Below are 15,311 nucleotides of genomic sequence, written 5' to 3'. Positions count from 1 at the left end.
GGCTGTCGTGGTTTAAACCCAGTCAGGCAACTCGTTCACTCACTTCCCCCCCTTTCTTGCCCTCCCCCTGCTCTCGGAGGGATGGAGAGGAGAATCGAAAAGAATGCAACTCCCACGGGTTGAGATAAGAACAGTTTAGTAACTAAGGTATAACACAAATCACTACTGCTACCACCAATGATAATAATGATAAAGGAAATAACAAGGGAACAGAATACAACACCTCAGCACCAGCTGACCGATAACTCGGCCCCCAAGCCCGACCAAGCTCCAACCGATACCTCCTCCAACCCTGCAGTCCCCCAGCCCTTCCGGCTAACTCCCAGTTACCTCCTGGGCATGACGTGCTGTGGTATGGAATACCTCTTTGGTCAGTTTGGGTCAGGTGTCCTGTCTCTGCTTCCTCCCAGCTTCCCCTCCTCCCTGGCAGAGCATGAGGCTCACAAAGTCCTTGGCCAAACCAAAACATCTCTATCAGCTCTGTTCCCGAGCCGAAAGTCAAAACACTGCACTGCACCAGCTACCAAGGAGGAGAAACATGACTGCTACTGCTGAGCCCAGGACAGAGGCTTTGCTGCTTTTTGAAACACATTTTTCTTTATGTTTTTCCACATAATTTCAAAGTTTTACATTTCATGCTATGAAAAGTGAATTAGCCAGGATAAAATTTAAACACAAAATATTCAACATGAAGTTGGTAAGAGGACGTAAAATATAAAGTTGGCTTTTGATTAGTTCTACAGAGTTATGTGGCTTTGTCCCAAGTGTCTTTGGAAATGTTAGCAAGAGTTTTATTAAAATTAGAATAGAATTAGAAATTGCTAAAAGATGGCCCCTGTCCTACAAGCACTTACACACATAACTTTGCTGAAGAACTTCCAGTAGAACATATAGTTACATTAAACATTTTCAGATTAGTAGCCCAGAAAACTTTTGATGAGAGACCACTCCAAACCGAGTTCACATTTGCAATCAAGGCATAATGCAGTCTTTGTCCATGAAGTTTATTAAAAGCCCCATAAAGAGGACAGCAAGCAGTAATGAAAACAAACATCTGAACTGCCTGGAGATAAAGCTACAAACTAAGCTCTGAAGATAGCAGATGAAGATGTGAGGCACTGCAAGTGCAATCAAGCATGGCTTCAGTTGTTTTCCTGCAGACATCAGTAGGACTGTTTCTTCCTTGTGAATGGCTGCATCACAGGGCTTTGTGAATGTCTGTTTTGGTTTTGATTTTCCTCTCAATAACTGTGGATTTGGCGCAGGGCAGAAAATCCTCTCAAGATGTGGGCGCTGTCTTTTCCTGCTAGGTGCTGGTCATGGAAGCACCTGACTTTAGGCCAGAATCACACTGGCAAGAACGCTGTCGTTTTCTGCATTTCACCAGCCTGGAGCATAGTTCAGCTGGAAAGCACAGGTGAAAGAGAAGGGCATGTATCCCCAAACAGCTCCCTGCCACTGCAGGTGGTGCTCCGCAGTATGTTCATCTCCCCTGTTAAAAGTGGAGTTTGCCCTGACAGACAACAGGTTCTCAGGTTAAACCTTGGCCTGATCAGGAGTATGACAGAGCATAAACTGACAAAAAAAGGAAACCTATACAGTGTTTTAATGAATGAAGTTCATTAATGGCTTTGCGAGACTGGTATCAGCCACGTGTCACAGCTGACGGACACAAAGGTGAGTCTACCCAGGACAACCCTATGGCCATGCTCCCCACACTGCAGCTGCCCTGCTGTTGACTTAGAGAATAGTGCATAGGGCGATCCGGTGACCCGTGATGTGTGTGAGGCCATCTGGTAACACGACCTTTGGCCTTGATCTCTAGACAGGAGCCGCAGTTAACCCAATTAAATTTGTACTTCAGAAAGATTTGTTTCACCAACAGAAAAAGCACGTTTCACTTAAAATGTTTCTGTACGCTTTTTGATATGTTAAATACTTGCTTCTGCAGAAGACAAAAGAGCACTATGAATGGAAGAGAAATGTGTAAGATTATTCTTTTTTTTTTTTTTAATCTAACAATAACTAATGCTTGGTGCATCTTTAGATGCCACAAATACTCCATACCTGTATCAATAACTTTATTTACAAATAGGTAAAATGCATAAAGTTCTTTAGAACAAACAGCAGAGAATTTGTGCACATGCAGACTGTTGAATGAAGCTGCTGGTACAAGGTTCAATTGATCTAGCCCAACCGACTCTTGCCAAAAATAGTCAAAGTCTAAAATTAGAGTAAATTATCAAACCCATTCTTTAAAAAAACAGAAACAAAGTAACCCACTGCAGTCCTCTAACATTTTGTATGAGGAACCACAACAGAAATACCACTGCAGAAGTATTAAAGTGGAGGTCCTCAGAGGACAGAGCTGATGCTAAGCCATGTTTCTGCCTTGGAAGGTAAGAAGTCATTTAAAACACTTGCTTTACAATGAATGCACAGCAGAAGCAAACAGGAACAACAGATAACTTAAGAATAATTATTCCATGAAACTTCTACATGTTTTTTGCAGTGTACAATTCAAAAGACAAAGCCTGTGTTTAATAATATTTATGGCTTCATCTCACAATATTGCTGTGAATATCTTTGCTTTTATGTCTGTGCACACTGCTGTCTATTTTATAAATCATGTCTTAGTAGTTGTGAATACTGCATGTCTGTACTATAATACTGGCATATATACAAAAAAACCTTCCCCTGCCAATGACAAAGCACAGATAACGAATGTGCATGTTTTCACTTCCTAGAGCCTGCATGTTTTTTACTTACATGTAAATAGTCTTCTACATGTTACTATACATATTTATTCTTATACGGAGGTATATTTTTGAGACAGTTATATATGAGTAATAAGGCTAGGACTGAAGAACAAGCTCTAAAAGGTCTGAAACAGTATTTTTTTCAATTGCCCTTCCCAGGGGCAGGACTATTCTTTATAAACAATAAATGAGAAGTAATACCACAACAAGACCATTGGGGTTATAGTTACTTGAAGCAAAGGAGAGAGAAGATATACACCTAAAATACTAGAAATCATAGTGCTGGTCAAATTAAAATGTTAGCTAATTTTAGTTGAATTTACAAAAGCAGTTTTGACTGAAAAACAGTTTTCACTCAACTCATAAAACAAAGAAGGAGCCGTCTTAGTTTCCCACAGTAACTCAAGGTAAGTGTCCTAGGCATCAGAATTAACATATTTAGTGTAACTATTTTTTGTCAGCTACCAAACTAAAACCACAGAATTCTTCTGCAGTCCTGATTAAAATGAAATCTAACAAAAACTCACAGCATTGACTACTGATAATAACAGCAGCAGCAACAATGCAGGATTACTAACAAATAAATGTTTATTTATTAGCTGATAATAAAAATAAAGGCTAAATTTTGCTTTTACAAGGCAAGGTCAATAAAACAAATACTATGTGACAGTTATCACACATAGCAACTGTAATGCTGTACACAACTGGTTCTGCAGATGCACACTGCTGTAGTATTGTTGTGATGGTACGCTAACCCCCCATTAATACTAACTATTATGACAGCTTTTCTTGGAGAGGAAAAAAGGAGGTATAAATAGAATAATAATGCAAAGCCTCATTTCCTTGGTTAGAAGAGCCACCTAGGACAGCCAGAGCAAGGGCAGCATCAGAGCTGCTCATCCCCTTGCTGTTCCCCAGCACAATGACTGAAGGCACATCCAGTTCTCGCTGCCTGGGTGGAGCAGGTTGAGGGGAACCCACACAGAGAGCAACTTATCTCTCCTCTTACCACCCCAAAGCAGCTACAGCTCTGCCACACCATCCTGGCCACGCATCCACCTCAGAGCCACCCATGTCAGCCTGCTGTCCCAAGGACAGAAGGCACATGCCCCCCTCTGGCAAAGAATTCAGGCATTTGCTCTACAGACATTTAAACAAAGTGACAAACTTAAGAACAAATCTGACAGATATCAGAGATGTTTTATAGCTGTTTCATAAGCAAAAAATCAGTAGCTGGAAGTACAGCGAAGTCTAAATTGGAAAAGCCTGTACTATGTATGAGCTGAAACACTGTACACGAGGGGAGAGCTTCACTGGGCAGTCCCCAAGCACAGGCTGACCAGCCTCTCTAGCTGGAGGTATAGAAGGTGCTAAGGATTATCCGGAGTCAAAGGGGTTGTGAGACAACTGGATGTACTGGGAAGAGCTGGAACACGGTAAGAGGGGAGATGGGGCTACTGCCATGGCACAGGCACTCTGCAGGAAATTACTCTTCAAGAGTATGACTGCTGATGGAGCAACCTGAAAGTTAAGCTTTCAAGACAGAGGAATAACGTGAACCTCAGACAGCATGGCATGTGTACTTCTTATCCATCCTCCTTCTCATATAATTGATATTTAGTGCTTCATGAGGAGCTGAGAAGCTTTAACAGGAAGGCTTGATAGCAACTCCTCTTTGCCAAATCCAGTGTGGATCTGACTAAGGTATTGATTAGTGCGTTGACTCAGATGAAGGGTTTGATAAAGCAGGAACCAAATTAGATCACACAGAATGTGGGAGTGATACATGAACTATTTACATATAATGAAATTAGGTACATGATAACAAACAAACAAAACCAAACAAAAACCCAAACAAACAAATCCTGACTAAAGGCTGTAATGGCAACACATTTATTAAGTGGGGAGTAGTTAAATACTTCTATGGTAGGGTTAGACTGTTGACACTTACAATGTAATAGGGTATTGTTTTTTATTACTGCATAAATGGGGCAGTCGGAAGCCAGGTGAGCTTCTCATTAGCCAAGAAGACACTGTTTCATGAGTATCTTGTCACAGTTAACGTGTGCTTTATCTGTTTGTTGGAATAAGCAAGTTAGGATCATATTTTATAGACAATAGATCTATAAAATAGAGCCTAAGCCTTTGCTACTAAATGAAGCCCGCAATCATTCATTCTTTGTGAAACAAGAACAGTACACATGCTAGCACCTAGGTCTCTAAGACAACTGACTACTGGCAATTAGGGCATTTTCTTAGACAGGAAAAGGGTTCGAATTAATGTTCCTGCAGACAAAGAGAAACTGTATGTCACTGTCTTGTACATCGGAGTGACCATGTGTTCTGCTGAGCAATCTAGATAAAAGGAAGTTCTTCCATCTGTGTTCTGGCAGCTTGTAACTTGAGGAAAGGACTCAAGGTAGTAAACACCACTTATCGATAAATGTGCTTCAATTCTGCAACTCAGAATTAAATCCCTACATTCCTTAAAAAGGAAAAGCTAAAGCTGCACCTCCAGCAGTATTTCTCATTTCCTGGTTTAGGTACCTTTACATTCATCATTGTGGTTTCTATGGTTATTATTCTCTTTAAGCTTGTAACACCATGCAGTGTTTAGGGAGCGCATATGCAAAAGTCAAGACTGAGGTTCTCAATGTGTAGTACGGCATTAGGCAATTTTATAGATTGCAATTAATTTCTCTGAGCTTGCATAGCTGTCAAATGACAGTAAATAGGAATTTCTTAACTTCCGTCAAAGAACTCACATGCCCTAATACATCATGGGCAGTAAGGCTGTAACTCCAGCATCATGGTGATAAGGTCAGTTAAAAGTACTGAACCTGAGCCCAGCCTTGTGAACAGTTTTGCGACTAAGCTGACTAGAAAATCCGTACCTGAAGAAATGGAAAACATTGATTCGATGAACTCAGATTTTGGGGGGATAATGTCTTTTGCCTTAGGGCAGCCTTTGCCAAACTTCAGTGCCCTCAAACCTTACTTGGTCATTCTGAGCTTTCCAGCTCTATGGCTTGGCAGCTTCTCCATTCTCCTGTTGCTGACCCGCTGGGCCATGAAGCTGCCCAGCCACCGTACGCACAGACCTGCTGGTTTCCAGACCTTGGCACGGGGAGCCGCTGCTGCTGCAGGTGCTTTGTGGGAGCTCCCCGAATGCGCATTTCTCCTCTGTGCAAAATGGTGCTTTGACCACAACCCACCTTCTTGGGTTAACACTTGCACAGCGCTTTTCACGTGCTACAGAAATGGAATTGGGTGTTAAAGCTGCATTTTGAAAAGCCAGGTGTGTAAGCATTCCAGGCTAGTAACGGGAAAGGACAGATCACCCTCACGCATGGCGCTAACCCGTTACCTAACCCCCAGACGCACACGCGCCCCTAGTGAGCACGGTGAGGAACTGCCGCCACCAGAGCGGCAGCATGAAGAGAGCACAGCTCCCTCTCCTAAGGTGCCGTACACAGCAGCTCCTCACACAGGCCCGCGCTGCCCTCCGAGGCAAGACTCCCTCAAACCTGGCAATGGCACTCAGCCCGCACAGCAGCAGCGCGGAACTCCCGAACACGACGAGGACTGCGGCCCCGGAAAGCAGGATCCGCCGAGCCGAGCCGAGCCGAGCCGAGCCGAGCCACCTACGGGGCGTGCTTATTGGCCTGCGAACCTTCCTCCAACCCCTCCAGCCAATTGTCAGCTGTCCTGCGCCGAGGAAGGCGCCCTGATTGGCCCGACGCCTTCTTAGCCGTGGGTGGAACCTCTTGGGCGGGCAGGGGCCCTGAGGAGGCGTGGGGAGTGCCTGCGCTTCCCGGGGCAGGGCCGCAGCACGCCTGCGCGGGGCTGGCGGTGGGATGAGGCTTGGTGAGGCGGGGCGGGCGTGTGCAGCTGCCGGGAACCGCCCTCGGGGCCGCTGACTGTCGTCCCGCCGCGTCCGGCTGCCAACCGGGGCAGCACCGCGCAGTGAGTTCCCATGGCCGCAGCGGCGGGCCCGTGCCTCCGCCCAGGGCCGGGAGTGTGGCCGGTATCCCGGTCAGGGGTCCGCTGGGCTGGGCTGGGGCGGGCGCGGCGGCACGGCACGGGACGGGACAGGGCGGGTGGAGTCGGGACGGGACGGGATCCCTGGGGCGGCTCAGAGCACATGAGCGGGCGGGCTCCCTGCTCTCGGCCCCCTCGGGACAGGACCCGTCCCCGCAGTGTCCCGGCGGCGCCCCGGCCGCCTCTTGCCTCACGGTGTCCGCTTTTGCCCTGCCCAGACCATGTCTAAGTCGCTGAAGAAGATCGTGGAGGAGAGCAGGGAGAAGAACCAGCCCGAGGTGGACATGTGCGACCGCGGCATCTCCAACATGCTGGATGTTCCCGGCCTCTGTAGGTACCGGAGGCGGCGGGCGGGGAGAGCGCGGAAACTTCCTTATTTGTCCCGGGACGATCCGGGGCGCGGGGGGGGTAGGGGGGTGAGGGTGGTGGTAGGACCTCCCCGCTGCCGGCGGCTGCCCTGGCCCCGCGGCGGCGGTGGGGCTGCCCAAGCCTTCTTTGAGTGTTCCGCGGTGTATGGGAGCTCTGGGCATCGGGGGCTCAGGGAGAGGTTCGTTCGCAGGGGGAAGCGCCCTGCTACCAGCGCCCCACAGCACCGTAACGAGTCGTGAGCGTGGTCACGATCAAACACTAAGCCGCTGCACCGGAGAGACCGGCGTGGGGAGCTGGGACCCCTACCCGTCTCTCCATCACCTGGAGCCTGCAGAGTGCCTCGTTTCTCAGTGCTCTCATTCTGGCACTTGAGTGGTGGGAGACTTTGCTTCCTGCCCGTCCTTGCCCCTCCCTGCTACTGAAGCAAAAACTACCAAGGAGCATCTGCACTCCACTTTTTCAAAGGGATAGGTCATACCAGCCTGGAGCTACACGTGGCTGGTCTCTGGGGGAGAATAAGGTAGTACTGTACTACAGATACAGTAGTAGCATCTCTGGGTATTACATGATTGCATGTGCTTCCAGAATTGTGACAGCGTGTTTCATGGTGTGTTTCATTTACTATAAATCAACTACAGCAGTTGCAACATACCAGTAGTTCCGTGCTGTCATGGTTCTGGAGAGCACTTACATGAAGTGCAGGGCAGGTAACTTCTTATTTTTGCTTTGGCTAGGAGTGTGTATAATGTTATGGTACAGCTGATACAGAGTGAATTAAAGCTGTGACTGGCTAGTGTGCAACAGGCGGAAATTTTCCTCTGTGATACAATGAGAAGAAAACAGAATGCAAACTAACCAACTTGAAACTGTACCCATATCCTGGCTTAGCTGTTTACTAAGCATCAGTCACATCAGGAAAAGATGAAGACTTAAGTACAGTTGTGCAGAACCTAGGTTCTGTATGCTTCAGAATTGCGTGTGGGCTTTCAGAAAGATTACATTGGAAAGCTTGTATATATGTATATAACTCATGTTAAACAGAAAGCTTCACTCTATTTTGATTGGATGAACAGTTGTTTGAGACAGAGTAGTCTTACAGACCTGCTTTCAGAACTATGCTTACCCCTTTCAGATAAACTAATGCATTCAGAGTATGGTGCAGCACCAGAGCAGTGTTGCTTTTAAGTAGACTAAAGCACATAATTAATTACCCAGCTTTAATCTTTCAGGTGGGGGAAGAAAGGTAGCAGTAAAGCACACTAGTAGCACTGAAGTAAGAAAAGCTGTTCTTGTGCGAAGACTGTTTTGGGTGAGTTGTGCAGACAGGGTCAGGGACCACAGTGTGCAACATTGTGGTCCACGGGCAGTCATAGAATAGTTTGAGTTTGAAAGGACCTTAAGATCACCCAGTTCCAACCCCCTGCTATGGGCAGGGACACCTCCCACTAGATCAGGTTGCTCAAGGCCCTGTCCCTGATGCCAGATGACTAATGGAGCATCTGAAGCTTGTTTTGCAGGGGGCTCCCTGCATGAGGTGTAGACTTGCGATACCCCAGTTAGGCTGCAGCAGAGAAGTCTGTATGCAGATACTCTTGGTGCACATTGTGTGACGTGATATAGCATGGGGATGTGTGGTCTTCTCCAATTTGAGATGGAAATTAGGGGAGGGGGCAGTGATGACTGCTTTTTGTTCAATTGTGATGTTGCTTTTTCAGTTACTATGCGCTCTGGCAGAGAAAGCTTTATAAGTTGGGGTTTTGGTGTTTGGTTTTGGTTATTTTTTTGTTTGGTTTTGGTTGGTTGGTTTTGTTTTGTTGTTTTGTATTTTTTTTTAATTGTCAAAGTATTTGCCACTTCCCATCTGGAGAAGGAATTACTTCCTCCAAATGCACATTAAAAAAAGTAATGACTTGATATTACCTGTGAATTTTACGGAATGGTTTGAGAAGATGTTAAACTTGACGGCTTTCTAACCGTGTCATCTGGCTCCTAGTGGATGATCTTTTCTGGTATAGATGGGGTGGTTTGGCTCTCTGGCTCTCAGAACTGGCAGGGAAGCTAAATGAGTGAGCTGGTGTGTTGGGTATCTTTCCAATTCAATGTGGTGTTAAAGCTTGCTTTTTCAGAAACTTTGTGGTTTTATTCAATGAAATAAAGGTCTTTGTTAAAAACAGCCATCATGATTCATACCCAATGGCTGTTCTTTTACAGCATCTTGTTATTAATGAAGGCCACTAGTAGATGTTTGGAGATAAGGATAACTTTATGACTGGAGGGAACATTTAGGTGGCATTTTCACTGGTTTTGGCCATTTGAGGTTTAAGGACTTAGTAGGTTGGAGGATACTCCTAAATTACTGTGTTCAATAGCCCCTGACAGGGATTTTATCTTATGTAATTATTTAATGGTTGTGAATGTCCCTCCCACAATAGTCAGTAACTCTTTAAAGTAGACTGCTCCCTGTAGTCTTCATTATCCTTCAAGAAAAGGACCAAGCCTTGTTCCACTGCATATGTGAGTACTTGCTGCAGAGTGGCTAGTGGACTCCTATGTAAGCTTTATTAATTTAATTTACATGACACAAGGATTTAGCAGCAGCACAATGTGTAGCATCTTGCTCAGTGTGCCAATCCTCTTCTTTTATGTGCAGACCTATTCTTGTCATGTGTGCTTAAAAGCAAACAAACTCAGAAAACAACCATAAGTGATCAGAGAAAACTGGTGTTACATGGGGGCAGAGAGGAGAAAAGAGAATGGGGAATATATGCCCTGACTTGGATAGGATTTTTTTCTGGCTTCTTTCCAGTCTAGTGAATGACTTGATACAATGCAGGGCAGCCACTCGTAGTTCTTTTGTCTTGACTTCTACCTTCTGGAGCAGGTGTGGGAGAGAAAAAAACAGACTAAACTTGCCTCTGTCAAGTACCAATGTCTTTTTCCAAATCAGGGTGGAATGGATGGAGATGAACACTTGGTATCTGAAACCGTCTTAACTTAGACTTACAAGCTTTGCAGCCTCTACATCTGTTCCCACTTTTGTGTTTAATAAAGGCAGAGTGGAGTTGTCAGCTTGTTTATAATGTGATGCTCAGGTATACAAAGAAAAGCCCACTAGTCCCTGAAATGCTGCTTGCTCAGGAGTTCATTAATGCCATTAGAAGTTGAGTTCTATTTTTGGAATATTCCTCGAATCCAGGCACTTCCGCATTTTCTCCTAATGTCTTAAAGGACAAACTAAAACTGTGCTACAGGCCTTCAGAGCATCAGAATTTTTGAGGCTTTCATAAATGTAATATGAGAAAGCTCTTCTAAAAGATGTTCTGTAGAGGAAAGATTTGAGACTATGAGTATTCCTTGATCTGGGTGTTCCATGCTTTAGTTTGTCATACTAATGTAAAGACCATGCAAAACAGTTTTAAACTTTAAAGGCTTTTCTCCCTCTTCTGGCATGCAATAAGATGAATGCACCAATTATGAGCACATCTGTACTATAGCTGTCATCCATACATGAAAAGTTTTAAAAATGCCTTGCCCTGTGGAAATGGTCTAATGGTTTGGGTTCTGTTTTTTTTTTTTCTTTAAGTATAATTGCATATTGTGAAATAAATAGATCTATTTGTTTACAAAGAACACAACACAGGCAGGTAATGTTAGCATAAACAGACATCCTGTAGGATGAACAATTGGGTTCAGCAACTAGGGCGTGATGCATCTTTTCCCTTACCCTGATGGCTAGGGCAATTATGGGTAGGACTTTAAACAGCCATCAACAGTGAGGGAATTGTTTTTGGAGCAGGGACCAGTCTCTGATCTCTCATTTATGTATCTTTAAGTGATCGATATAGGAAAGCTATGAGTTAAGGAATTATTTTGCCCAGATAACTTGAGACATCTGGTCCTCTGTAGTCTTACAGTCAGTAAAGGAATATTGGATGAAATGCTGTTTACTCTCTAAGTGTTAATATGCTCTTGTTATCATTCCATCTGCAAGCTATTCATATTTTACATAAAGTACATGGTGTGTGGTAGAAATTAACATGCCTAGAATTACTTATCAGAAAGTTAGTGTTTATGTAATTGCCTGCTCCTAAAATAACCAAAGCACAGAAGATGGAGGGGTACAATACTTGTAAGTCATTTTGTACAATACTGTTAATGCTCATCCTGCATTAACTTCCTCCAATGGGACAGACAATGGCTTATCTTGGTTCAACAAGATCTTCCTGTTTGGGGGTTGGTTTGTTTCCCCCTTTTTCTTTTTAAAAAATGTAGTTTTGTCGTCTAAATATTTTATGTAAAGTAAACTTACGTAAGTATATAAAAGGCTTGATACTAAGGCCAAAAGGGAACAGCTTTAATATTCTTCCATTGACCCAGTCTGTTTTGAAGCAATGGTGAGACTGAGACCATAATGAGAACTTCTTATTACTATGCAAATCAATTTCTCTGGTAGATGTTAGTATCCTGACCCTCAAACTTCTGTGTGGGTATCTGGTGCATTCTTGAAATCAAAATAACTTGCTGCCTGTGGACTCATTACTGTAATGTTAACAAGGCATCTGATCTGAGGGCTGCAGTCCTGAAAGAGCTGGTGTTTAACATCTAGGTGCTCCTCCAAGTGTCACCATAGACAGATTACAGTAATTCCCCCATAGGAACTGTGGTGCCGTTTGAATCCTAGGGGGCTGGCACTTGGGGTGAATACTGGATTACAGTTCACTCCATCACCTGTGGAGTGATGCTCAGCAAGTCCTGCCAGTTAGGCTTACCTGAGCTGCACGTCTGAAGCAAAATGGCTCCACCAGGACCCCTTCAGCCTTCTAGATGATACTTGGGGATGTTAATTAGTTGCTGAAGACAAATGTCTTTATCAGAAGTACTGATAGTTGAGTTGTCATGAAAAGCTGACTTTGTGTATAGGATAAGGAAAACCACAGCCAGCTGTTCCCGCTGCACAGTACTCCTCACAGGATTAGGTGAGTGCCAGTGTGATGAAAAAAATGGCATTTCCAGACTTGTTTCACACAAGGCCAGTTTCATGTAAGTGAGCAAATTCCCCTCCTTGTATGAGTGACCAAATGCTGCTTTATAACCAGGCTCCCTTTCTTAAATGCTTGCAAATCTGTCTCCAGACTGGTAGTAGCTTTGCACCTTTCAATATTGAAGATCTTTTTATCTAGATATGACTAAAGTGCTACTGGAAGAGCACAGATGCCTAAACCTTTGCTCTTTTCAAACTAACTGTGGAACGTTGCCTTTTTTATTCCTTTGGGAGATGTGAGCCTGCTTTGCAGGCCAAAGATGCAGTGGGGCTCTTTGTCACACATCGAGATTAACTGGGATAGTTTCAGACAAGGTGTCTAAGTTTCAGTCGCATTTGGGTAGTCGAGTCCAGATTGAAATGTCTTTGGTCTAGGAATCTTGGCCTTGAAATTTTTCATGTTGGGACTTTATTCTATTCTGCATAGACATGTGAGATGAAACCAGATTGAGAATAGACTTGTTGAAGAAGACAATGTGACAAATACGGAGAGGGAGTATTGAGAATAATGCTTGTAAGCTTGTGTTGTTAAAGGCCAGCAGTACACATGGCTTGATGGTTTAGTCCACAGGCTTACCTTTAAATATGCACAGAACATTTTATGATACTCAAATTCAGCAGGATGTTGATGTTCAGAAGACCTGAGTCTGCAGCCCCAAAGCTTAATTGCCCTTGAAAACGCATCCTCGCTTCTTGTGTATAGAAATGATAAAATCATGTCAGGAAAGGTTCATCATTTGTGTACACATGGATTAGAGCAAGGTCCGCCTTCAGTTCTCTATTAATAAAACATTTCTTACTCTTTCATTTTTTAGTTCAATTTGTAAGTGATCCAGAGCAAGTACTTGCATGTGTGCTGCTGTCTCACACTTAGTGCATTTCAGAGACTATACTTCTGTGGTGCAAATATGTTGGATACAAGTGGTGTCTCCTGATAAGCTGGCTTCTTGCAGGAGTTATAAATATGATTTATCATGGTTTTTATTTTAAATACTGGATTACATTCTGAGCACAGAAACAGACTAAAAGCAGCTTTTAGTATTTTCTGTGTGAGTTGTCATTCTGATTTGTGTGCTTTAAATGGATGTTTTGCTTTGTGGGGCACAATCAGGATTACCTCTTTACTGCTGCCTTAAAGAGCTTTATTTTGGTAGCCTTGGACATGTCTAGTCTTAGTCTTAACAAGTGATCCTTCATAGAAGTCAGATCCTGATCATAGAACAGGTGGCAGAAAAGAATTGATAAATGGCATTGTATTGGTGGATGTATGAGCTGAATTTGAGCCTTTCCTCATATAGTTTCTCAAGTTGGTCTAGCTGATTTATTAAAAGGCATATAATGGGGATTGCTGGCTTTAAAGTAATGAAGTTCATTATGGACTCCAGCAAGGAAAAGATTATCTGAATTTTGGATTCTGTGCTGAAGCTGGCAAAGCTCTGTGCAAAACTGAAAGCCCACAGAAGTGGGGTAACAGCCTTTGTCTTTGTTCTGCTGTAGTAAACCAGAGGAAGCATTGGCTTCAAAGGAAAAAAGAAATAGTGCAAAAGTTGTTAGAACTCGCTCTGTGCCTGGCTGCCCAATTTGACATTCCAGTCCCTGCACCTGCAGGGTGGTCGGTGCAGACCCTTGCCAGGAAGCATCTTCTGTAATTTTTTTTTTTGTAGGAATTGCATTCCTATGTTTAGCTCTATGTATAAGTAATCAATAGTATTAAATGGTTGCTTATGGTTCAGATGCTGATGTGCCTTTTGTGTTTTAGAGAGCTTTATGGTTTTAGAGCTCTTTGGGGAGAATGCTGTTCTTGCCTGCCTTTTAATGCTGATTTTTCCACAGTACTCTTACAGACTTTCTTTGGTCTTCTTTCTCTGTCCTTCTGTTTTGCTTTGAGAGGTGGCAGTGTAGGCAATACTTGTAGTGCTCATATTTTAAGAGAATGTAGGGTGGGTGCACTGTTTCGTCCTTCCTCCTTCCTGCCTGTCCTTCCTCCTTCCTGCCTGTCCTTCCTCCTTCCTGCCTGTCCTTCCTCCTTCCTGCCTGTCCTTCCTCCTTCCTGCCTGTCCTTCCTCCACAACCTGTGATTGCACTAGGAACTGCGGTGACTGCTTTCATTCTGCCAACAGGTTATATTTGCCTGTTTTAAGTCCTGAGCTTTCAAAGGTTAGCCGGCACATGATGCTGTATCAGTAAGTAAAAGCTTTTCAAGTTTTTTCCTCCAAATCGCAATTTAGTAAGTATTGGCTGGCATGGCCATCTTTCACATGTACTCACCAGGATATCTTCATTCCCTAAGGTAGCAAGATGCGCGTGGGCTGTCTCTGGGCTAATATTAGTGATGTCTGTTGCTTGAGGAAAGCTCTGAGGGATGAGAGACATGGCACTACAGCTGTCCTTCAGGCAGGAAATGTTCCCAGCTGCCTACGAGGGGCATAAAGGTATGTTCTAGAGCTGCTTTGGAGAGGCTACAATGGAAGCAAGGAAAAGGCATGGTGGAGGAAAACCTCTACATTTTTTCTAGTTCCAGTAAAATACAACAAACTTTTTACAAGTAGGGGGGATATGTTTGAGAATTCCTTCAAGGTGTGAGTTTCTCCTCTTGACTATTTAGCATGTTTTTCTGATCAGATACTGTTGTCAGCTGTGGGCTATCTATCTCCTAGGGAAAACAATGCTGGTGTGAAGGGCAGAAATAGGCAGGAAGAAATGTCAAGGATAAATGTAGGAGGAGTGCTGGTCTCTAGTTGTCTTGTGCCCCACGCATATTTGTTTAATAAAGTGGAATCTGAGGGGCTTTGATCAATCAGATCATTCAGTTAATTTTGAGTAAATATTGCATGCTGTCGTTTGATCATTCACCACACAACAACGCTAGTCTGCTACCATGCTTCATGGGTGTGAGGTTGTAAATGCAGCTATTGATACTTGGCACTTAAATCTGGCAGTGACTTGATAATGAATTTGGAATGTGTGAAAATGTAATTGCTGGTGTGTCATGTGTTCTGTTGGAATAAATGTTAAGAGTACCTATCAGTTTTAACTTGGGAAGTGTTGAAAGGGTGGGAATGAAAAAGGTGTTTGTGTGCCCAGAATTGGAGACACCAGTA

At 43.9% G+C, this 15,311-nt stretch overlaps 1 protein-coding gene across 3 annotated transcripts in view; it reads left to right on the top strand.

Moving 5' to 3' along the window:
* The first annotated feature begins 2,007 nt into the window (after positions 1–2,007).
* RSU1 (Ras suppressor protein 1) overlaps positions 2,008–15,311 on the top strand; it is a 108,125-nt gene continuing 94,821 nt past the window's right edge. Inside the window, exons 1-2 of one of the 3 annotated variants that reach the window (XM_057432742.1) lie at positions 2,008–2,399; positions 7,019–7,130. In XM_057432742.1, coding sequence (XP_057288725.1) covers positions 2,382–2,399; positions 7,019–7,130 — 130 coding nt within the window. In that variant the 5' untranslated portion in view covers positions 2,008–2,381. Of the gene's footprint in view, positions 2,400–6,655; positions 6,726–7,018; positions 7,131–15,311 lie in introns of those variants that run through there. The other 2 variants (XM_057432743.1, XM_057432744.1) reach the window with 2 other exon arrangements.

The sequence above is a fragment of the Pezoporus wallicus genome, unplaced genomic scaffold (genome assembly GCF_028554395.1).
Source record: "Pezoporus wallicus isolate ANWC-B61680 ecotype Strahan unplaced genomic scaffold, APGP_CSIRO_Pwel_v1 scaffold_2584, whole genome shotgun sequence".
NCBI lineage: Eukaryota > Metazoa > Chordata > Aves > Psittaciformes > Psittacidae > Pezoporus > Pezoporus wallicus.
This window is presented reverse-complemented; position numbering and strand designations above follow the sequence as displayed.